The sequence below is a fragment of the Podarcis vaucheri genome, assembly GCF_965113315.1.
Source record: "Podarcis vaucheri genome assembly, chromosome: 13".
Classification (NCBI taxonomy): domain Eukaryota; kingdom Metazoa; phylum Chordata; class Lepidosauria; order Squamata; family Lacertidae; genus Podarcis; species Podarcis vaucheri.
Genome location: NC_138751.1, coordinates 11,777,155 through 11,802,156, shown reverse-complemented (window position 1 = coordinate 11,802,156; position 25,002 = coordinate 11,777,155). Strand labels below are relative to the sequence as shown.

General features: G+C 42.4%; 2 protein-coding genes across 2 annotated transcripts; both read left to right on the top strand.

Annotated features, from left to right (window-relative positions):
* LOC309516837 (vomeronasal type-2 receptor 26-like) lies at window positions 1–10,882 on the top strand. The gene is made up of 4 exons (XM_082195786.1): window positions 1–1,252; window positions 3,266–3,493; window positions 5,283–5,409; window positions 9,821–10,882. Exons 1-4 carry the CDS (start codon window positions 284–286, stop codon window positions 10,720–10,722), a joined length of 2,226 nt encoding a protein of 741 aa, XP_082051912.1. The 5' UTR covers window positions 1–283; the 3' UTR covers window positions 10,723–10,882.
* Window positions 10,883–16,611: 5,729 nt separating this feature from the next.
* On the top strand, window positions 16,612–24,533 carry LOC309516467 (vomeronasal type-2 receptor 26-like; the record flags this gene model as incomplete). The annotated part of the gene is made up of 5 exons (XM_082195234.1): window positions 16,612–16,899; window positions 17,514–17,840; window positions 20,480–20,707; window positions 22,782–22,908; window positions 23,533–24,533. The coding sequence occupies 5 exons, from the start codon at window positions 16,612–16,614 to the stop codon at window positions 24,432–24,434; spliced, it is 1,872 nt and encodes a 623-aa protein (XP_082051360.1). The 3' UTR covers window positions 24,435–24,533.
* Window positions 24,534–25,002: the final 469 nt, after the last annotated feature.

Here is a 25,002-nt window from a genome sequence, read left to right as displayed (position 1 = left end):
CAACCTCTCTCTACAAGTGTTATAAAGATTATATACCAAAAGATCAAATGATCAATTGCTTGTATTTCTCCAGTTCCACTTTGGAGTATTGTTGAAGGCAGTGCAGGATAAAAGCTCTCCTGTTCTTGGAGAGAATCCTTGTGTACAAGTATGCAGCTGTGATGACTCCCATAACAATAGGAATTAATATCTACAAAATTAAATGAGCAATATTGTTTGTTTGGTTTTTGAGCAATATATTTTCTATGTAAATGGGGGTCGGCCCTGACTAAGATTAGTAAATATGGGATATACAGGATTTATATTCAGAAAATGGGTGCATTGTGAATTCTTGTTTTCACATGGAAAGGTTTGGCTCTTTCCTTTTCAGATTTCATATGGTTCATTTGAACCAGCCACAAATGATCAAATCAAAGTTGCTTCCTTCTACCGCATGGTCCCCAATGAAGATCTTCAGTACAAGGGAATTATCCAGTTACTTCTGCATTTCGGATGGAAATGGGTCGGGCTCATCACTCCAAATAATGAAGCTGGAGAACATTTCTTGCAGATCATTGAACCAATGCTTTTCCAGAATGGAATCTGTTCAGAATTCACTGAAAAAATAGAATACAATCTGCATTTCACTGGTAACATACTTCATATGGTGGGTGAAACAAGGCTTTTGACCCCAGCTTTCATGTCAAGCAAAGCTAATGCAGTTGTTATATATGGAGAAAGTACATCTATTTTATGGCTATCAAGTACTATAGAAGTAAGGAATATGATTCAGCTGATATTGCCTCCATCTAAGAGGAAGCAACCTGGAGGAAAAGTATGGATTACAACAGCCCAAATTGATTTCATATTATATGCTTTTAAAAAAATTATTGAAATTAATGTACAAATGTTCCATGGTGCTATCTCGTCTGCGATTCACTCCAATGAGATTCAAGACTTTTCAGAATTCCTAAGGAGTGTAAAGCCTTCCTGGTCAGATGCAGATGGTTTTATCAACGATTTCTGGGGACAAGCATTCAGTTGTTCACTTTCAAATTCCACAGCGTCAGAAGACACATGTACTGGAGAGGAGTTGCTGGAGAGCCTTCCTTCACCATTTTTTGAAATGAGCATGACCGGCCACAGCTACAGTATCTATAATGCTGTCTATGCTCTGGCACATGCCTTACATATTAGGTACTCCTCTGAAGCCATCAGCAAAAGGACAAAAGGTGGAGACAGACTCTCTTCTCAGAATGTAGAGCCTTGGCAGGTAATGTTTCCTCTTATAAAGTGTTCATCTTGCAAAGTGTTCAGTGTTCTGCACTGTGTTGATAATATAATGTGAGTTGGCATTCATCTATAAGTAAATAATTAAAGTAATAAATACTTCAAAGATTAACTTTAAATTATTTCATTTCCTATAATTATACTAAGCAGACTTTAGATTATACGGACTTTCATAAGTGACACACAAGCAGCAACTACTTGACAAGTTAATAATTTTTCTAAAAAAATTAAACATTTACAACTGGCACTGTTCCAATATTTCTACTGGCATTTAATTATACCAGTGGTTCCTAATTTCCTTCTGAAAATTTTGATAACTCTATGGTAGTTACTGTGCAAAGCAATGTTTTGAAGAAAATGTGGGGTAGCCCAGACTAAGCAAAGGATTTTAAGTATACTGGAAAATAGACCATAAAATTGGTGATTTTACCATGCAAAAATGACCAAGATTTAGTTGGAGGGGAGATATATTTAATTTCATTAAAGTATAGTACAATGTAGAAATTATGACACACATACACATGCTGCTAGAAATGTCATAATTTCTTCATTGTACTATACATTAATGAAACCAGGAACCAGACAGAGGGCCTTCTTTGTAGTGACGCCCTCCCTGTGGAAGGCCCTCGCTTCAGATGTCAAGGAGATAAAGAACTACAAAACTTTTAGAAAACATCTGAATGCAGCCCTGTATTGGGAAGTATTTAAGGTTTGATATTTTATTATTATTATTTATATGCACCACTCCTCTGGCTGGGATGCCTCAGCCACTTGAGAGTGTATCTCAAGCTGCCTGAAATGACCCTTGTGGCCAGGTACACTATGTTTCAACCCACATTGAGGGGGTCTGGTGCGCATGTGTGATGTCATGTGCTACATGTGAGGTTACAGATTTGGAGGCACCCGGGCAGGCCCATCCGGGCCTTTCGGAGGGTTCTCTAAGACTTCTCCCAAAGGGTCTGTAAGGGGCTCCATCGCCCACTGCTGCAGCAGGAGGTAGTGATGGAGCCCATCACAACAGCAGGAGGGCCCACCAGAGCCCTCCCGGCTGCAGAATATTGAGGGCTCCTGGCCCCATCATTAAAAATGTTGTGGGTGCCTGGGAACCCAGGGCCATGCAGTGATGGTGCCAGTGCCAGGCTGTTTGACTACAGCTGCTCATCTGATTGGGGTACCCCAGCCACTCTGGGAAGTCTCTGTCAAATTAAAACGCAAGACATGAAACATTTAAAACTTACCTATACAGGGCTCCCTTCAGATGTCTTCTAAAAGTCAGATTGTTATTCGTTTCCTAGACATCTGATGGGAGGGCTTTCAGCAGGGCGGGTGGCTCAGTGTAACCACACTTTCTGCATTCAGCATCTGGGCTGAATGACAGGGGTGCAGATGCTCCTTCAGGTATATAGGAGCAAAGACGATAAGGGCTATAAAGCTCAGCATCAAAATTTTAAATTTGCTTGGAAACATACTTGGAGCCTATGTATTTCCTTTAAGACCAGTGTTATATGGTCCTGGCAGCCACTCTCAGTCACCAGTCTGGCAGCTGTGTTTTGGATTGGTTTTAGTTTCTGAGTCAACTTCAAAGGTAGCCCCACATAAAGTGCACTGAAATACTCCAAGCGGGAGATAACCAGAGCATGTTCCACTCTGGTGAGACAGTGCACAGGCAGGTAGGTAGGGTCTCAGCTGGAATACCAGCTAGAGCTGGTAGAAAGCTGCCCTGGACACAGAATTGACTTGCACCTTCATAAACATCTGTGAGTCCAAAATGGCTCCCAGGCTGTACATCTGGTCCTTTAAGGCCACAGTTACACCATTCAGGGCTAGGGAATCCCCCCCCCCACCTACCTGCCCCCTGTCCCCAGAAACACTACTTCTGTATTGCTGGGATTGAATCTCAATCCATTAGCCACTATCCACCCCCTAACCGCCTTCAGACACCCAAACAGGATGTTCACACCCAAACAGGATGACTTCTGATTCTCTTTCCACCTAGCTCCACTCATTGCTGCAGAGAATCTCATTCAACAACAGTGCTGGGGATGAAATCACATTAAATGAACATGGAGAATTAGCAGCTGGCTTTGATGTTACGAACCTGGTCACTTTCCCAAATAATTCCTATGTCAGGGTCAAAGTTGGAAGACTGGATCCTCAGGCCCCTCCTGGCAAAGAACTCATCATTAATGGGAACGGAATCCAATGGCACAGAGTCTTCACTCAGGTAAGGAAATCACTGCACACAAGTGGGAGAGAGTGCAGTTTTGCCGCATGAGGTGAAAAGGGAAGTGCTGCCCAACTTCTGCTGGCACTGCTAATAATGCTGCTCCTAATAATTTTATGAATAAGTAAACAAATGAACCACATTCATAAAAAACAGCAATATGCACAAAAGACTTCGTGAATTTTTCTGTTGCTGCTTGAGACTAGTGTTGAGTTGGAATCATAGAAGTAGGGGTGTATGAAGGTGTTTGTCAGATTGGCTTCTGCCACTGGCCCAAGCCCAGGAGGAGACCACAAAATGCCTTCCTCAGAGTGTCTTGGAGCCCAGCTGCCCATCCATGTACCTCATGGGCTGCTGGGCAAGGCATGAAGGATTCTCTCTGTGCCTCAGTGGAGGAATCCAGCTGCTGGTGTTGGCCATCAGAGCAGCTCTGCGGCTCCGCATCCCCAGTTGGCCAGTGGAACTATCATAAGTGTGAGCGGAGTGCCAAGCAGGGCTTGGGGGGAAGAAAAGAGAGGGAGAGACAGAGGAAGGAAGGAAGGAAGGAAGGAAGGAAGGAAGGAAGGAAGGAAGGAAGGAAGTGAAGAGGGGATGCAGGAAAGAAGGCAGACAGACAGACCAAGGAGGGCAGGAGGCAGAACCGATGGCCAAGGAGAAAGTGACCAAAGGAGCACAAAAGGTGACAAAAAACAAACTTTTTGAGTTTCTTTTCCATGGTCCCTCCCGACTTTGGAGGCACTGATATATCTCCTTGCCAATGCACAAGGGAGCCTAGGTACACCACTGCATTGAAGGCATCAATATCCTCAAAAGCAGATCTCAGAAAACAGCACTGTGAAAAGCTCAACCACAGCTGACTTATGAAGGAGAAATCTTCAGTACTTTGGTCCAGAAAGGAATTATTATTTTAAAAGATATTTATTAGATCTGCCTTAATTCCGTTATGCCTTGAACAATGCCTGTTTTCCCAAAATAAATACATAAATAAATTCTGTATAAAGTAAAGTACCATTGGAATATTGACTTAAGATAGTCCTCTTTCAGGTTCACATGGATAAGCATTTTTGGAATATTTTAATGCCCACAACCATTTTGCTTTCAGAATTGTTAAACCAATATTTGCTAAATACCATGCCCATTTCCTTGTATATGAAGGATGAAGAGATTCTTTTTTCATATATTGAGAATCATTGGGGGAAATGTTGGAAATATTTCTTTTTGAAAAATGACACCAGAATTTATAAACTGATTTTGTAGAGAACAAAAAGTTCCAACTTATTATATGTACACATTGTATTGTAGTCCCCTGTCTTTTTATAAAGCTGGTTTTATAAAGCCAGTCCATCACAACCCCAGTACATCTGCCCACCATCTTCACTTCATCTTCACTTTATTCCAATGGTATAAGTGGTACGGGCTGTCCAAATATGAGCAGAACCACAATATTTCACTACTTCCAAATCCCAACACCTTGGAGCTCACTAAAGGGACATCAAGTGAATTTCCTAAAGCAAAGGGCATGAGGCTGCAATTCCATCAAAACAAATAACCAATAGTAGTATTAGATTGAATTATGTGATGGTTGCAGCATTAATCAATCTAGATATGAAAAATTGTAATCTTCTTGTGTTTGTATGATGCTTTGAACTGTAGCTTTTTATCGCACTGTATGTGCTGCTTTGGCACATTAACATTTCTGGCCCTCCTACTTACTGGTAGATCACCTAATGTTAGATGAATCCCCTAAAACATTTTCTTAATATTAACCCCTTCGTGTCCCTTTGGATAGGTGCCACCCCTTTCCTTATGTAATGCCAACTGCCTTCCTGGTTATGAGAAGAAAAAGAAGGAGGGGAAGAAGTTTTGTTGTTATGATTGTGATCCATGTCCTCGTGGGATGTTCTCAGATGAGAAGGGTGAGAGATGTCATAGTACCATATACAAGTTATTTTAACATATTCTGATCAAATTGGAAGTGGGGTTTGCTCTGTCTGATACCAATTTATATTGTTTATGAAGAATAGTAGAATGATTTCACTTCAATCTCAGTAAAAGCTGCCACTATGAAGAAATTATCTTAACCTTCTAGGGAGTATACCATGAGGATGTGAGCTTGATCTGTAATGTAAAGATTTTCCAACATTGTATCCACACAAATTCTAAATTGTTTAATGCAGTTTCCTATTGCAAGTGGGGCACTGCTGTACTGCCACATCTTAATAACACATTTTAACAATTTAAACCATGATTGTATGTCTGCCCGCTCTGTTTTGATGCAACAAGACGTAAAAATTTTACATGGAAGAAACTATAGTTTTGGGGGAAGGAGGATGCAATAGAAGTGGTAGTTTTTTCTCTAAGAAGAAATCTCTTTGGGGACCTTATCTTCAAAGCATTTAAGACACAAGCATTTTGAGACTTCCGGGTTGGCGCCTCTGGCAATGGCGGATTTCCTCTGATCGGGAGGAATCCGCTCTGTGGAAAACAGGAAAACCGCCACGGCGAGGCGGAGACCCATTAAAAACCACAGGCAGGAGAAGCCTGTGGACGTGGGATTCGGCTGGCACCTTTTGTGCCCCCCTACTCGCAGGGAGACCCAGTTTTGGGGATCCGGAGCGATGTGGGGTGAGCGGCGCGGTGCTTTTAATTGACTGCTTCTTTCACGTTGTGAAGCCGCATTGCTGTTGCCGGAGAGTGCTGACTTTTTCCTGTGGACAATTGGACTCTAAACAACTACCCGTGAGTAGAATGGAAAATTGGATTTCTAAACTTTTTAATTTGGCATTGAAACGGGAAGGTCTCAAACAGGAAGTCCGCCTTCCTTTCTTGTAAACAGAGTAAAGCAAAGATGTTGCAAGCTAAAGCCTGGAAAGTTTTCTGTAAAGGATTAAATCTCCATCGGTTAAAATAACTAAAACCCCCTTGGAAGCAGGAGAAGAGGGGGGAAATTCTATTGTTTAAGCCTGCAGGAGAGAGAGTGAAGAATGATAAATCATCACCGTTCTGAACCTGGGAACGGACTGTCAGTAAGATTAATGCTTCATTGACTGAGAACAATAATAATAATAATAATAATAATAATAATTTATTATTTATACCCCGCCCATCTGGCTGGGCCTCCCCAGCCACTCTGGGCAGCTTCCATAAAAACCAAAAATACAATAAAATATCACACGTTAAAAACTTCCCTGAACAGGGCTGCCTTAAGATGTCTCCTGAATGTCAGGTAGTTGTTTATCGCCTTGACATCTGCTGGAAGGGTGTTCCACAGGGCGGGCGCCACTACCGAGAAGGCCCTCTGCCTGGTTCCCTGTAGCTTTGCTTCTCGCAGTGAGGGAACCGCCAGAAGGCCCTCGGCGCTGGACCTCAGCGTCCGGGCAGACTGATGGGGGTGGAGACGCTCCTTCAGGTATACTGGACCGAGGCCGTTTAGGGCTTTAAAGGTCAGCACCAACACTTTGAATTGTGCTCGGAAACGTACTGGGAGCCAATGCAGGTCTTTCAAGACCGGTGTTATATGGTCTCGGCGGCCGCTCCCAGTCACCAGTCTAGCTGCCGCATTCTGGATTAGTTGTAGTTTCCGAGTCACCTTCAAAGGTAGCCCCACGTAGAGTGCATTGCAGTAGTCCAAGCGGGAGATAACCAGAGCATGCACCACTCTGGCGAGACAGTCCGCAGGCAGATAGGGTCTCAGCCTACGTACCAGATGGAGCTGGTAAACAGCTGCCCTGGACACAGATTTGACCTGTGCCTCCATGGACAGCTGTGAGTCCAAAATGACTCCCAGGCTGCACACCTGGTCCTTCAGGGGCACAGTTACCCCATTCAGGACCAGGGAATCCTCCACACCTGCCCGCCTCCTGTCCCCCAAAAACAGTACTTCTGTCTTGTCAGGATTCAACCTCAATCTGTTAGCCGCCATCCATCCTCCAACCGCCTCCAGACACTCACACAGGACCTTCACCGCCTTCACTGGTTCTGATTTAAAAGAGAGGTAGAGCTGGGTATCATCCGCATATTGATGAACACCCAGCCCAAACCTCCTGATGATCTCTCCCAGCGGCCGCATGTAGATGTTGAAAAGCATGGGGGAGAGGACAGAACCCTGAGGCACCCCACAAGTGAGAGCCCAGGGGTCTGAACACTCATCCCCCACCACCACTTTCTGAACACGGCCTAGGAGGAAGGAGCGGAACCACTGTATAACAGTGCCCCCAGCTCCCAGCCCCCCAAGACGGTCCAGAAGGATGCTATGGTCGATGGTATCGAACGCCGCTGAGAGATCCAGCAGAACTAGGAAACAGCTCTCACCTTTGTCCCTAGCCCGCCGGAGATCATCAACCAGTGCGACCAAGGCAGTTTCAGTCCCATGATGAGGCCTGAATCCCGACTGGAAGGGATCCAAATGGTCTGCTTCTTCCAGGCGTGCCTGGAGTTGTTCGGCAACCGCTCGCTCAATCACCTTGCCCAAGAATGGAAGATTTGAGACTGGGCGATAATTGGCCATCGTGGCCGCATCTAAAGATGGTTTTTTAAGAAGCGGTTTAATAACCGCCTCTTTCAGCGGGTCTGGGAAGGCTCCCTCACGGAGGGAAGCATTCACCACCCCACGAAGCCCATCGCCCAGTCCTTCCCGGCTAGCTTTTATAAGCCAGGATGGGCAAGGATCCAGGAGACAGGTGGTTGGTTTCACTCGTCCAAGCAGCCTGTCCACATCCTCGGAGGTAACAAAATGATGTTGACAGTTAAATAAGAGTAATACATTGTTTCAATTGTTTCCTTTTACATTTAAAAAGGAGGGGGGAAGTAACTGAAAATTGAAACTAGCTCGGTGGCTGGATCTGTGCTTAAAAGGATGGATACAAATAGAAATTGTTTCCTTTAGAGGGAGCTTTTGGAACTGTTGCAGGAGTGGATCCGGGGAATTTTCCAGTTGCAGAGATTAAAGAGTGTGAGAACTAGAGTTTGACCTTGGACAAGAATGTTGACAGAAGAAGCCCTAGGATTGCATTTTGCAAAACAAGTGCTTTACTGGAACAGCTTCATGAGAAGACGGATGTGAGGATTACTAAAATTGACAACTTGGGGGGGGGGGCAGCCGAATTGGGACAAAAAGGGAATACGTATACAGAAATTACTCAGGAATTGACCCAGGAATCTGTTTTGACATGGCAAGCTGTGGAGAAGATGAATGAGAAAGTTGTTGTTGAATCTCAAGTAATTCAAGTGGAGGGAGCCCTAGCCTCCCAGAGGCAATTTGATGAAAATAAGCTGTTGCCTTTTATGATTGAATCTAGAGAAAGTCAGATTTGGTGGGATGAAACCCTGCTTGGACTGGAGAAGGAAAGTTGGATAGATCCTCCTATGCAGGGATGCTTTGGCCTTTGGGATTTGGATTTGGGTCAGGGGGAGAGTGGCGCTCTGAAATATCTTTTGGACTTTAGTTCAGACTATGGAGAATGGGCTGACCTGTTGAGAAGGAATAAAGACATTGCTAGGTTTGAGCTCCCCCGAGATCTACTCCTCAGGGCCAAAGGAAGGAAATTAAGACCAAGATCAGCAGAAGACAAAGTAATGTGCATGGATATATATGAAGAAGATCTGCAGAAGGGACAGGGAAGAGAATTAAGAGCCTCGGACAGAAGGTCACCAGGTTAATGGACTATATGGTATTGATAGAAAGGGCTGACAGAATCCGAAACCAGGGAGAGGAGACGGTGGAAGAGGATTGGAATTTTAATTTAATTTTATTTAGAGAAATGTAAAATTAATGAGTGTTAGAAAAATGTTGGAATGAAATTATATGGCTTTAGTAGAAATGTTATAAGGACTTAAGTATAAATAAGTTTTAGGGTATTAATGGTAAGATAAGGTTAAAATAAATTATGATAATTATATGATAGAAAATAGTGAAAGATGGAAAGGATTTGCTGAAACAATTAATAACTAGAATACAAAAAGGGAGGTGTGAGGAGGTCGATGAAACAAGTTAATGAAAGATAATGATATGGAAATATTGGACATGTTTTTAATTATTTTTGTTTTTGTTTTGATGTATTGTGTTTTTTATGCTTTGCTTTTTTTATGTATATGTATTGTAATGTGTTGATTTGTACTGTTTATTTTTTCTGTTTCTTATTCTTTAATTCTTAAACTTTTAATAAATATTATTTTTTTAAAAAAAGGACACAAGCATTTGGGCAAAAAGGTTTTGAAACTTTTCCTCATGCAAACACTATCATAAGGGGACTTGTGTAAAAACAAAACAAAACAAAACCTCATAAGCTTATTTGAGTTGTTTCCAATGGTTATATCACCTTTTTTCAGGATTGGAAACCTGTGCCAGATGTCCTCCGGATCAATATCCAAATGAAGAGCATGATCAGTGCATTCCCAAGAAACCAAACGTCCTAGGCTTTGGTGAAACTTTGGCCATTGTTTCAACTTTCTCTGTGCTTTTATTCTCTCTGATTACAGCTATGGTACTTGGCATTTTCATTAAGCACCGGGACACTGCCATCGTCAAAGCCAATAACAGAAGCCTCACTTACATTCTCCTCATCTCCCTCCTCTTGTGTTTCCTCTGCTCCTTGATGTTCATTGGAATGCCTAATAAGGCAACCTGCCCACTCCGACAAATGGCTTTTGGCATTGTCTTCTCTGTGGCCCTCTCCAGCATCTTGGCCAAGACTATTTCAGTGGTTTTGGCATTCATGGCTACCAAGCCAGATTCCACAATCAGGAAGTGGGTAGGCAAAAAACTGGCTTATTCCATTGTCCTTTCCGGCTCCATTGTTCAAGTGGGACTCTGTGTCTTCTGGCTCGCAACCTCGGCCCCATTCCCAGATGTGGACATGCACTCAAGCAGTGAAGAAATTATATTCTTATGTAATGAAGGGTCAGTTCTCATGTTCTATTGCATTTTGGGCTACATGGGCTTCCTGGCCATTATCAGCTTCACTGTGGCCTTCTTAGCCAGGAAGTTGCCAGACAGCTTCAATGAAGCCAAGTTCATCACCTTCAGCATGCTGGTCTTCTGCAGTGTTTGGTTCTCTTTTATTCCCACGTACTTGAGCACTAGAGGAAAATACATGGTGGCTGTGGAGATCTTCTCCATCTTGGCTTCCAGTGCTGGGCTGCTGGGTTGCATCTTTTCCCCTAAATGCTACATTATTGTGGTGAGGCCTGAGCTGAATAACAGAGAGCAGCTGATACGGAGAAAGATGTAAAGAACAGTAGAGTTTGTCATTTCTGTATTTAGAATCTGTAGACTTGTTGGCATGGTAATTTCCCTGTGGTTTTTCAAGAAAGGAAGTTACCTGAAATGATCAAAATAACAAAATGATGAAAATAACAATAGAGATTGTCTTACCATTTATGTTCTTGATATCCAGCATGAGGTGTAAATGAACTGGGCTTATGTGTATGCAAGAAACTGTGGATGATATCCAACCACTTGAATGCCTACATGCCCCCTTACTCATCTTCTCCTGCATCCATGGGATGCCACCTATCTTCCCAAGAATCCCTGAACCTCTCCTGTGGAGATGATGGAGTTCAGAGAGAAAAGGAATGCAAGAACTTGAGAAGCTGCCTTTTACTGAGTCCTTTAGTCTATCCAGCAGGGTTGACCATGACCCCAAGCCAAACTGAGCCTATTTTGGGTGATCTGGGCATTTATCAAGTTCAGGTGAGACAGCCATGAATTGCAGAACGTTGGATGCAAGATACGGTACTTTGTCTTCACTATATGCCTAACTGCACTAGCAACCAAAACAGTGTAAAAAGTTGACTGAGTCATTTCAAAAGCTGCAGAAAGTAATGGCAAGTAAATAGAGGGAACCAGGCAATAAAGATACTCACTTTATGTTTAGGTAAGGATGAAGAAGAAGGTAAGAATCCAGTACTAATGGCCAAAGATAGCTTGCCCACTGCCACACTCAAGATTCAGTTTCCAGCTTGTGTCATCACACCTCAAGGAAGCCAGTCAAGAACTGACTCTATGTTCATTACCAACCCAACCATTCTATAAAGTCTAATTCTATAAAGTCATGTATCGTGTTTTGTTTGATTCATTTTGAAGCCCCTACATGTATATATTCATTTACGTTGTTCATAATATGTTGAAGCAGAACATTTAAAAGTGATCCAAACTGAAAATCACATGTGCACTCCGTTAGAAATTCTGGGCACAAAAAGACACCTCTAATCAATTTTAGAATTCCCAGGATAAGCTTGGATTTCTACACTTCTGGAATTTCATACCTCAATTGACCTGGGGCTGTGAAGGGAGACAGGAAGTGACTCACCTTGCCCATACGTAGACAGTGCTCCAGACTCAGAGGTCCCTAATATTTGACATCCCCTAGCAGAACAATATCTCCCTAGAGATGGAGCCTTATTCTACACCCCACTCTTATTTGCACCAGGGGTAGTCAATCTGTGGCCCTCCAGATGTTGCTGAACATCAGCTCCCATCAGTTTTCAACAGACCATTATTATCAAGGATGATGGAAGCTGTAGTCCAGAAACATCTGGACAGCATAACAGTGCCTATCACTGCCTTACACTGATGGGCCACCATGACAGTCTTCTGAATGAATGCTTCCTACCAGAGTAAGAGTCAGTGGTTTTCAACCAGTGTGCCATGGCATCCTGGGGTGCCTTGAATGATGGTCAGGGGTGCCACAGTCAACACTGGCCTCTCTTCCTCTTTCCTTTTCTCCCTCCTCTGATGCCCTCTTGTGACTTGGCCTCCCAAAGTTTTCCACAGCTTGGGCTACAATGCTGCCTCTGGGGCTGACCAGGGGTGCTTCCAAGGCCCCTGTGGAACAGTGTTAGGAGGTACCCCTTTTGAGGTAAGGGGGTAGCTCAGAGACCAGTGACAGGAGCAGCAGCTGCCTGGAGGATTCCCAAGGAGAGGGGAGAGGAGAGGAGGCAGCGGGAACATGCCACAAGGGAGGGTGTTTGAAAGGGAAGCTGCCAGCTCTTCAGGCAAGGGGCGACATATCTGGGCTCCTCAGTCCCATAGGGGTGCCACAGAAAGAATGTAGTTGGTCAGGGAGCAGTGGATTCAAAAAGGTTGAAAACCTCTGTCTGTCAGGCTCTCTTGAAAAGCCCTTCCATCTTTGGCTCAACGCCGTAATCAGAGTAATCAGAAACAGGCAAGGCTTGACAGTAATCAACTTTATAACTCAGAAACCAAGGAGGTATCACACTTCACATCCATCAGCTAAGCAAGTCAGTTGAAGAAGCTAAATTTCTTGCCCTTTTCACCCTGTTTCTACCTCCCTTCTTAATTGTTCCAACCTTTTCTTGACTCTTTGAGACTGAGAATGGGGTATGGGAAGGAGTTGGATCACTACTGTATTGCAGAGAAGACACAACCCCTACTCCTTCTCTATCAGTGTCTGTGGCTACCTCAATCATCCCCCTTTCACCTTTCACCTTCACCAGTGGTGATTCCTCTCTGTCCCACCATTTTGAACCTGGTTCAAAGTCCCCTTCCTCCTCAGGTGCCTCCTGGGTTACTGGCTGCCACTACTCTTCCTCGTCCAGCCAGGCCCTGACATTGTCTTAGCTATTCCTAAACATGTCACCCAGCTTCAAACGGTATATACATGTTCTTTCAAAAGTAGGTGGACTGTATTATCCAGGGTCTCTATATCCTGATATGGTTTGGACCATTTCCATCATTGTTTCCAAGATCTAGCAAGTGGAATCAATGTTACATATGTCAGAGAGTGTCAATACAAGTAGGAAATTAGACAAATGGGGAAAGGATGTATTTGGCTCACCTATAAACACATTTTTGTTAGGGAAAAGATGGATGCCAGTCTACAGGTGGGGTGTTTTTCTTTTTCTTGGTTTGTTTTTAGTTCTGGAAAGGAAGGAAATAGCACAAAATGACCTTGGAGGTCTCTTCCTAACCTTTGATTCTGTGATGTGACAAACAAAAGTGAATATCTCCTCTATAATTATTAAAATTATGGTAATTAATTCACCTGGAAAAGCTCCAGAATGCAGAATGGGAAATAAAAAATAAAATCTGAAATCATTAAAACAACCCCAGTGTTCCACTGACAGCTATGGTAAGGGAGAAGAGGTGAGGCCAGCTTTTGCTTTTCATTGTATTGGTTATATTTCAGATCATAGCATTCAATTACTTTTTTTGGCAGTGCTGAAGTTAAGGAGAAGGTGGATACCTGCCCCTTTAAGTACAGAATCAGCAGAGTCAGTGGTTTCAAAATACATCTTGTTCAAGTCAGGCTGATGATAGTAACAATATTGTAGAGAGGCAAATGAGAGTCGGGGTGTAGAAGGATATTTGGGATCAGGATGTTGTTGCTGCTGCTTCTCCTGCTGTTTCCCAATATGGTGCCCCAAGTACATACTGTTGGTTGCAGCAGAAATAAACCTCTCCATATTCCACATGAGTGGTATGAACAAGGGGACCTTATCATTGGTGGGATAGCATCTCATATGGATTACATATTGCCCAGCATTTCCTTCCATGAACATCCATCTCAAGTCTTTATTAACAGCCCAAAGTAAGTAAATGGCACTTAAGATCATTTCATTCATTCTTTCTACATTTATATCTGACTATAAAGCATTTGGTTTGCTTTGAAACCCAATGTAAGATTAAACCCAATACTAAGATTGGAAAGCAAGGCACTTGGCTTTGGGAAGGAGGCATGGGCTCTCGGAAGGACCGAGAGTCCTGCTGCCTCCTTCCCAAAGCCTAGTTAGCACTTTCACATATTTGGGAACTGGGCGGGGGGCTCAAGCAACCTACCCGAGTGAGCCTTGTGTCTCCTTCCTTAATCCGGTCACAGTTTTACCAGCCTTTGGGAAGGCCATGCAAGGGCTAAGTGGGTGCAAAATTTTGGCCTTGCCCAGGCTGCCCATAGTACCCAAATCTGTCATTGCCAATCAATCCCATATAACTAGTTTTTTAAAGTCAAGATGGTCAAAGGTCAGTTCTCCAATCCCATTCACTACATCCTCAGGCCACAATAATTTAAACTGATCTAGCAAAGATGGAACAGAGAGTGCACTGCATACCATTTGACTCGCTTCAATCATGGCATGCAACTCCGAATCTGATTGATTACATCCCTAAAAAGTTTCTAAAGTTATAATAGCAGGCTGCTAATGTTATAAGAGAAATGCGTTCTTGGCCAGATAACAAACCTGTATTCAACATTGAAAAGCTCTTCCATGCAGCTAATTGTGTACACAATTGTGGTGAAGAAGTAAGCTGTCTTCACCACAGCCCTTTCCCTTCCACTTTCCAGGTGCAGAAATGAAACCTCAGCCATGTTTGAGCTCATTCAGTTTCAGGTCACCAGCACTTGCTCTCTAGCCATGATCCTCCTGCCCACAGTAATTTAGGATGGCAGGCTTTCATTATGGAGATATGGGGTCCAATTTTTCTTTTCTTGGCCAACTATTATCTAGGAGCTGTTTCCATGATGCTTCGAACAGTATCATTTTCTCCCACTATTTGTGCTACCTGGCGCGCTTCTTTTACACGAAGGGGGGCAGATATATTCCAGCAGCCTTTGAAGTCTTTCAGGCAAAACCTCTGGCGCAGTTACTGTATGGGGCACAAATATGGACGGGGAACCACTGCTCAAGTCTTGAAATTGTTCAGTCTAAATTCCTAAGGCAGATATTCGGTGTCCCCTCCTGTGTCCCAAACGCAGCTTTACGACTCGAGGCCTGCCTTCCATCTGTAGAAACTCAGAGCTGGCAAAGAACATTCAATTATTGGCTCCGCCTTAATCTAAATCCACCCGGTCTACTGTCTCTAGTAATGCAAGACCCTCATAAAAGCATGTGGTTTAAAACTGTGCATCAAAAACTCCTTACATGCGGTCTGCATTCGCAATCCTTACTATCAATGGGCCTTAGTAAAGCAAAGAGCCTAATAGGCCAGCGCCTGAAAGACATTGAACGGCAAAACAACCTGACTATTCTAAAGAAAATGTGTCCATGGTATACTTACTCTCCCCCTGCCCACTTTGACTTCCCAGCTTCATATTTGTCTAAATTAACCATCCCAAAATACAGACGCGCCTTCACATTGGCTAGATGGGATGTTCTTCCCTCTGCCGTACTCGAAGGTCGTTACCAAAAGACTCCATTTGAAAAACGACTCTGCCCATGCAGAGATGGTAACACGGAAACAGTGTCCCACGTCCTTCTATCCTGCCCCCTTTATAAAGACCTAAGGAATGAGATTATTACTCCACTCATTCTCCCCAACCCCGGCCATCCACAAGACATTATACTGTTCTTTCTCTTATCTGATACGGACAGTCAGACAACAGAGAAGGTCGCAAGGTACATCGAGAGAGCTGTGAAATTAAGGGCCACCATCTGAGTGACAGACGTGTTCACCTGACGGACCTCCTTTTGTTTGTTTTTATCACCTCTTTATGTTTATTCTATTTTATTTCTAATTCTTGTATAGCTGTGGCCTGTTGGCTTTGCTAATAAAGTTCTGATTCTGATTCTGTGCTACCTGGGCACATACGGATCCTACAGCTAACACTTCTGGCCCTCCTATTTACTTTCATGAATATGCAAGGGGATACCTGAGACCTATGAAACCCAGCTTGTGCTGCTTTGGTGAAGGTTTATATATAATTGAAGTCATGTCTAAAGCACATTGAAAACAATCAGGGACAAGCTTCAAGTGCACATAGCAATAATAGGATGAGAGCCATTTAGTCAATCGGCATTCTTCATACTCAGAATGGCAGCTGCCAATTCCATTATCTTCATCTTTTCATACCAGTTTGTGTTGCTGGGGACAGCAACTGATGAAGTGGCGCTGTAATGATTTCAATAACTGTACATGTTTCTAGTAATAAAAAGCAACATGGTTAGAAAATGTTATTAAGTGAAGATCACTTCTCAATCCTTGTGTTCAGACAAATAAAAAAATTGATTCGGGTGGAAGGGACATCCAAACATTAACTCTAAAGGAACAAAACCATTTCCATATTTCCAACACGATTTAATCGAGGCAGTTGTATTCCTCAGATTTAAGTGTTGTGCAGTGTTTAATTCCCTATAAAATGGTAAGGCACTTTCTTTGCAGGGTTATGCAAAAGTTCTACCAACACATCCTGGCCTTGGTGTTTGCTGTTGACGAGATCAATGAGAATGCCAAGATCTTGCCCAACGTCACTCTTGGATTCCACATCTATGATAGCTATTTTGATTTAAAGATGGCCTACCGAAACACTCTGGATCTGCTCTTTAAATCACATCACTTTGTCCCCAACTACATATGTGGCATTCAGAAAAATGTAGGAGGAGTCATTGGGGGACTTAGCTCTGACACCTCCTCATCCATGGCAGATGTCTTAGGTCTTTACAAGATTCCACAGGTAGAATATAGGTATTGAAAAATGGCTTTTTCATGCCGTAGTTCACTCTTTTCTCCTCCCACTAGGAATCTGTTGATGCATAAATATGAAGTGGCAAAATGGAAAAGGGAAACGGGTTGCAGTATATGGATATATTTGGGGTGTATAATATTAGTACCCAACAATTTGCATAAAAGGACATAAGGTCTAAAGAAAATTTATATCATATTGTTAATGGAGGATTGTTCAAAAAGTTTCATTTTGATAAATGGGGCACATTATTATTATTTTTTAAAAAAATAATTTTAGCAGTTTTCAGTTACAAAATTCCAATATACGCCTCATTGTATCAATACCAAATCATAATATCAATTCCAATATCAATCAATCAAATACCCAATTACTTAATTTAGGTGACCCACCACATGCTAGAATTGAAGGTTTGATAATTTATTTTAATATGTGTGTATATTAATGTGTGTATATTATATTTAATGGAAGATTGTTTGAAATGTTCCAATATTATAAATGGGGCACCTTAATGGGTTCACATTACATCATTCCTGAAAGCATAAATGGGTGCATTGTGAATTCTTGATTCCACTTGGAAAGATTTGGCTTTTTTATTTTTTCAGATTTCATATGGTTCATTTGAACCAACCACAAATGATCAAATCAAAGTTGCTTCCTTCTATCGCATGGTCCCCAGTGAAGATCTTCAGTACAAGGGAATTATCCAGTTACTTCTGCATTTTGGGTGGAAATGGGTCGGGCTCATCACTCCAGATAATGAAGCTGGAGAGCATTTCTTACATATCATTGAACCAATGCTTTTAAAGAATGGAATCTGTTCAGAATTCACAGAAAAATTTGAATACCACCTGCATTTTACTGGTAACATATTTGATTTGGGTAACACAAGGATTTTGTCCACTGCTTTTCTGAGAAGCAGAGCAAATACGGTTGTTATATATGGAGAAAGTACATCTATTTTATGGCTGTTATCCTCTATAGGGATAAAAAATATATTTCAGCTGATGTTGCCTCCATCTAAGAGGAAGCAATCTGAAAGAAAACTATGGATTACAACCGCCCAAATTGATTTCATATTAGACCATTTTGAAAAAAATTGGGAGGTTAATATACAAATGTTCCATGGTGCTATCTCCTTTGCAATTCACTCCAAGGATGTTCAAGACTTCTCAGACTTTCTGAGGAGTGTAAAGCCTTCCTGGGCAGATGCAGATGGTTTTATCAAGGATTTCTGGGAACAAGCATTCAGTTGTTCACTTTCAAATTCCACTGCATTAGCACTCATTATGGGTACATGTACTGGAGAGGAGATGCTGGAGAGCCTTCCTACACCATATTTTGAAATGAGCATGACCGGCCACAGCTACAGTATCTATAATGCTGTCTATGCTCTGGCACACGCCTTACATATTAGGGACACATCTGAAGCCATCCGCAAAAGGATAAAGGGTGGAGACAGACTCTCTTCTCAGAATGTAGAGCCTTGGCAGGTAGTGTTTCCTCTTATAAAGTGTTCACCTTGCAAAGTGTTCAGTATTGTGCACTAATGAAAATGTCTGGTTTCTATGGTAACTCGAGCAAACAGAGCCATGCTGTTTGACTACAGAGGAAAATGATGCCATTTTACAGTGTTCAATGCAATGCAGGGATTCCAAACTATAAAATATTATTATTATTATTATTATTATTATTATTATTATTATTATTATTATTATTATTATTATTATTATGCCGCTCATCTAATTAGGGTATCCCAGCCACTATGGGAAGTTTCCAACAAATTAAAACAGAACAAGATATGAAAAGTTTATAAAAAAGTTTTATAAACCTCCCCATACAGGGCTGCCTTCAGATGTATTCTAAGAGTCAGATTGTTGTTCATTTCCTAGACATCTGATGGGTGGGTTTTCCAAAGGGCAGGTGTGGGTATCAAGAAAGCCCTCTGCCTGGATCCCTGTAACCTCACTTTTTGCATTCAGTGTCAGGGCTGGATGATTGGGGTGTGGATGCTCCTACAGATATACAGGACCAAAGACGATAAGGTCTATAAAGGTCAGCATCAACACTTTGCATTTTGCTTGGAATCATACTGGAGCCAATGGAGTTCCTTTCAGAGCCGTGTTATATGGTCCTGGCAGCCACTCACAGTCACCAGTCTAGCAGCTGTGTGACACCCAACCCAACCCAAACCCCCTGATGATCTCTCCCAGTGGCTTCATATAGATGTTAAAAAGCATGAGGGAGAGAACAGAACCCTATGGCAACCCACAAGTGAGAGCCCAGGGGTCTGAACACTCACCCACCACCACCACTTTCTGGACACGGCCCAGGAGAAAGGAGAAGAACCACCAGTGCCCCCTGCTCCCAGCCCCTCTAGACAGTCCTGAATGATGTCATAGTCAATGGTATCAAAAGCCGCTGAGAGATCCAGCAGAACTAGGAAACAGTCTTCCCAGTCAACAGTCTGGCAGCTGTGTTTTGGATTAGTTTTAGTTTCTGAGTCAACTTCAATGCATAAAGTGCATTGTAGTATTCCAAGCAGGAGATAACCAGAGAATGTTCCACTCTGGCGAGACAGTGCACAGGCAGGTAGGGTCTCAGCTGGAATACCAGATAGAGCTGGTAGAAAGCTGCCCTGGACACAGAATTGACCTGGACCTTCATAAACATCTGTGAGTTCAAAATGGCTCCCAGGCTGCACACCTGGTCCTTTAAGGCCACAGGGCTTAAGGAATCCCCCACATCTACCTGCCCCCTGTCCCCCAGAAACCCTACTTCTGTCTTGTTGGGATTGAATCTCAATCCATTAGCCACCACCCACCCCCTAACTGTCTTCAGACACCCTAACAGGATGTTCACTGCCTTCACGGGTTATGAATTAAATGCTAGGTGGTGGAGCTGAGTATCATACACATTTTGGTGAACACCCAGCACAAACCTTCAATGATTTCTTCCAGCAGTTTCAAATATATCTGGAAAGCATAGGAGAGATGACAGAAGCCTAAGGCACCCCACAAGTGAGCTCACAGGGGTCCAAACACTCATCCCCCACTACTACTTTCTGGACATGACCCAGGAGGAAGGAGTAGAACCACTGCATAACAGTGCTTCCAGCTCCCAGCACTCCAAGATGCTCCAGGAGGATAGCATGCTTGACAGTATCAAAAGCAGCTGAGAGATCTAGCAGGACCAGGAAACAGCTTTCGCCTCTGTCCCAAGCCCACCAGAGATGATTGACCAGCATGACCAGGGCTGATTCAGTATCCTGCACATCAACTCAAATCCTTTCCATTTCTTAATGATTTACAAAGGGTGATCTGAAATTAGCAGGCCTAAAGGTTTATGCCTCCATTATGTATCTTCCTGGAGGTCTCTTGGCTGCTGAGTTTATGCTAATTCATGATATCCCTCTTTTCCTGTATCTCCTACTAAAATTTGGATTCTCTCCATTGCTAATTGAAGTGGTGAACTCCTGGAGGAAAATAACTTCAATCCTTCTAGGAAAGCTATTTAGCATTATAAGTCAATTACAATATTTTCTATTTCTTCCGATTCTCTTTCCACCTAGCTCCACTCATTGCTGCAGAGAATCTCATTCAACAACAGTGCTGGGGATGAAATTACATTAAATGAACATGGGAAATTAGCAGCTGGCTTTGATATTACAAACCTGGTCACTTTCCCAAATAATTCATATATCAGGGTCAAAGTCGGAAGGCTGGATCCCCAGGCCCATCCGGGCAAAGAGCTCACCATTAATGAAGACAGAATCCAATGGCACAGAGACTTCACTCAGGTAAGGAAATCACTGCACACAAGTGGGAGAGCGTGTAATTTTGCCACATGAGGTGAAAAGGGAAGTGCTGCCCAACTTCTGCTGCCACTATTAATAATGCTGCTACTAATAGTTCTTTTTATAAATAAACAAATGAACCATGTCATAAAAGAGCAATATGCACAGAAGACATGTCACACCAAGAAGGACCAATGGCTATCAGACAACATGTCCAACATGCTTGTTTGTCCAAGGCAGCTCTCCAGTTAGTAGCATGAGATAGTATGAGATAGATTTCTTTGATACCGCTTGCAACACTATTGTTGAGTTGGAATGATAGAGGCAGGGGTGTAAGGAGGTGTTTGTCAGGTTGACCCCTGCCATGGGCCCAGGCCCATGGCGACCCTCCCCAAAAATCATGCTAGGAGCCCAGTGGTCCATTCATGTACTCCATAGGCTTCATGGGTTGCTGGGCAAGGCATGCAGGCTCATCTCAGTTTCTTGGTGGGTTTATCCAGCTGCTGGCATTGGCCATCAGAGCAGCTGTGTGGTTCCACATCTCCAGTGGGCCTCTGGCACTATTATAAATTTGAACAGAGCGCTAAGCAGGTCTTGGATGGAAGAAAAGAGAGGGAGATTGAGAGTGGCAAGAGAAGGAAGGAAGGAAGGAAGGAAGGAAGGAAGGAAGGAAGGAAGGAAGGAAGGAAGGAAGGAAGGTGATGGGTGAAGGGTCGATGCAGGAAGGAAGGCAGGCAGACAGACCAAAGAGGGCATGAGGCAGAACTGATGGCCAAGGAAAAAGTTTTGGTGACAAGATGGAAACTTTTCAATTTTCTGTTCCATGATCCCTCATGACTTTGGAGGCACTGATATATCTCCTTGCCAAGAGCACAAGGGAGCCTAGGTACACGTCTGCATTGAAGGCATCAGTATCCTCACAAGCAGATCTCAGTTTTACTGGAACTAAGTGTAGCAACATAATTGCTCCAGCTTTGCGAATATATATTGGTAAAGGAAAACATCACAGGGAAAACCTCAACCACAGCTGACTTACGAAGGAGAAACCTTCAGTGCATCAGTCTAGAATGGCATTATTATGTTAAATTTCAAAATACATTTATTAGTTGTCTTAAATCCATTGTACCTCAAACAATGCCTGTTTCTGTCAAATAAATAAATAAATAAGTAAGTAAGTAAGTAAGTAAATTCTGTGTAAAGTTAAGTACCATTGCAATATTGACTTAAGATAGTTCTCTTTCAGTTTCACACTAATAAACATTTCTGGAATATTTTAATGCCCACATCCATTTTGCTTTCAGGATTGTTAACCCAATATTTGCTAACTCACATTTGTTTGTATATGAAGGATGAAGAGGCTATTTTGCATATATTGAGAGTATTAAAAAGATCTTTGCTGCTATAGTTCGACATATTTTTCCAATTCCTTCATCCATAACTTTTCAGAAGTAGTTGCCTACAAAATCATACATTAAAAAATAAGACATTGGGAGGGAAATGTTGGAAATATTCGTTTTTGAAAAATGACACCAGACTTTATGAATTGTTTTTGTAGAGAACAAAAAGTTCCAATTTATTTTATGTACGCATTGTATTGCAGTTCCCTCCATTTCATGAAGGTGGTTTTCTAAAGCCAGTCCATCACCACCCCAATACATCTGCCCAGCATCTTCACTTCATCTTCACCATATTCCAATGGTATAAGTGGTAGGGAGCATCCAAATAGGAGCAGAACTACAATATTTCAATAACTCCAAACGCCAACTCCCTGAAGTTGACTAAGGGGACATCAAGTGAAATTCCTGCAGCAAAGGGCACAAGGATATAGTTCCATCAAAAGAAATAGCCAGTAGTAGTATTAGATCAAAATATCTGATGGTTGCATGAATGGTCAATCTAGGTATGAACATTATAATCTGCTTGTGTTTCCATGATGCTTCAAACTGTAACATTTTCTCCCACTATTTGTGCCACCTGGGCACATATGGATCCTACTATTAATGGGAGATCACCTGATATTAGATGAATCCCCTAAAACATTTTCTTAATATTGACCTCTTCACATATCTTTGGATAGGTGCCACCCCTTTCCTTATGTAATGCCAACTGCCTTCCTGGTTATGAGAAGAAAAAGAAGGAGGGGGAGAAGTTCTGTTGTTATGACTGTGATCCATGTCCTCGTGGGATGTTCTCAAATGAGAAGGGTGAGAGATGCCATATCACCATATCCAAGCTATTTTAGTATATTATGAGCAAATTGGCAATGGGGTTTGCTCTGTATAGTAACAATAGTAGAATAATCTTCATTCCGAGTAAATGCTATCAATAAATTATGAATAAATTATCTTAACCTTCAAGAGTGAAGGAACTGAGATTAATCTATAATTTTCCAACACTGTATCTATGTACATTGATTTTCTAAACATTATTGCATATAATGTTTTATAATGTTTGATGAAGTTTCCAATTGCCAGGGGTTCACTTCTGTGTTGCCACATTTTAATAACATATTTTAAAGTTAGAAACCATGAGTGTAGGTCCACCAGGTCTGTTTTGATGCACCAAGACATAATATTTGTACATGCATTCTGCCCTGGAAGAAATTAAGGTTTGGGCAAAGGGAGGATGGAAAATAATTGGTGGTGTTTTCTCTAAGAACAAGGTTCTTTGGAGACTTTATTTTCAAAGCTTCTAGGCCAGAAGCATTTCAACTAGAAGTTTTGAAACTTTTCCTCATGAAAACACAATGGTAAGAGGATTTTTTTAAAAAAAAACCTCTCATAAGCATATTCTGGATGATTTTCAATTGTCATACCACCTTTTTTCAGGATTGGAAATCTGTGCCAGATGTCCTTCGCATCAATATCCAAATCAAGAGCAGAATGAGTGCATTCCCAAGAAACCTAATGTTCTAGGCTTTGGTGAAACCTTGGCCATTGTTTCAACTTTCTGTGCGCTTTTATTCTCTCTGATCACAGCTATGGTACTTGGCATTTTCATTAAGCACCGGGACACTGCCATCGTCAAAGCCAATAACAGAAGCCTCACTTACATTCTCCTCATATCCCTCTTCTTGTGTTTCCTGTGCTCCTTGATGTTCATTGGAATGCCTAATAAGACAACCTGCCCACTCCGACAAACAGCTTTTGGCATTGTCTTCTCTGTGGCCCTCTCCAGCATCTTGGCCAAGACTATTTCAGTGGTTTTGGCATTCATGGCTACCAAGCCAGATTCCACAATCAGGAAGTGGGTAGGCAAAAAACTGGCTTACTCCATTGTCCTTTCCTGCTCTGTGATTCAAGTAGGAATCTGTGCCTTCTGGCTGGCAACCTCTGCCCCATTCCCAGATGTGGACATGCACTCATTGACTGAAGAAATTATATTCTTATGCAATGAAGGGTCAGTTCTCATGTTCTATGCTGTTTTAGGCTACATGGGCTTCCTGGCCATTATCAGCTTCACTGTGGCCTTCTTAGCCCGGAAGTTGCCTGACAGCTTCAATGAAGCCAAGTTCATCACCTTCAGCATGCTGGTCTTCTGCAGTGTTTGGTTCTCCTTTATTCCCACATACTTGAGCACCAGAGGAAAATACATGGTGGCTGTGGAGATCTTCTCCATCTTGGCTTCCAGTGCTGGGCTGCTGGGTTGCATCTTTTCCCCTAAATGCTACATTATTGTGGTGAGGCCTGAGCTGAATAACAGAGAGCAGCTGATACGGAGAAAGATGTAAAGAACAGTATAGTTTGTCATTTCTGTATTTAGAATCTGTAGACTTGTTGGCATGGTAATTTCACTGTGTGTTTTTTCAAGAAGGGAAGTGAAATGAAATGATGAAAATAACAGGAGAGAATTGTCTTATCCAGTGCTTATTTTATAAAAAGGAGAGAAAATGTTTAGTGGTACTCTCATTTTCTTACTCATATTGAAATTATGCCCCTTAATAAGGCCAAACGTAGATTCACAAAATGTTTAGGGTTATGCATCTCCCTGCGTCCCCTCGGGGGGGGGGGTCACTGGTGTTATCATCTATGTTCTTGATATCCAGCATAGTTGCATATGAGATGTAAATGAAACGGGATTATGTTTATTTAAGAAACCATGGGTTATATGCAAAAACTTTGAATGCCTATACATTCCGTTTCTCTTCTTCTCCTGCATCCAAAGAAATGCCCCCTATCTTCCCAAGAGGCCCTGAACCTCTCCTGAGGAGGAGATGATGGGGTTCAGACAGAAGAGATGAAAAGGAACAAAAAAAATTGAGAAGCTGTCTTATAATAAGTCCATGAGTCTATCCAGCA

Bases quoted from the DNA above. Each gene is read 5' to 3' on its own strand.
- LOC309516837 (XM_082195786.1), top strand. From the start codon at position 284: ATGGGATATACAGGATTTATATTCAGAAAATGGGTGCATTGTGAATTC. The intron at 1,253-3,265 runs GTAATGTTTCCT...CTTTCCACCTAG, and splicing joins AGAATGTAGAGCCTTGGCAG to CTCCACTCATTGCTGCAGAG. The intron at 3,494-5,282 runs GTAAGGAAATCA...CCCTTTGGATAG, and splicing joins GGCACAGAGTCTTCACTCAG to GTGCCACCCCTTTCCTTATG.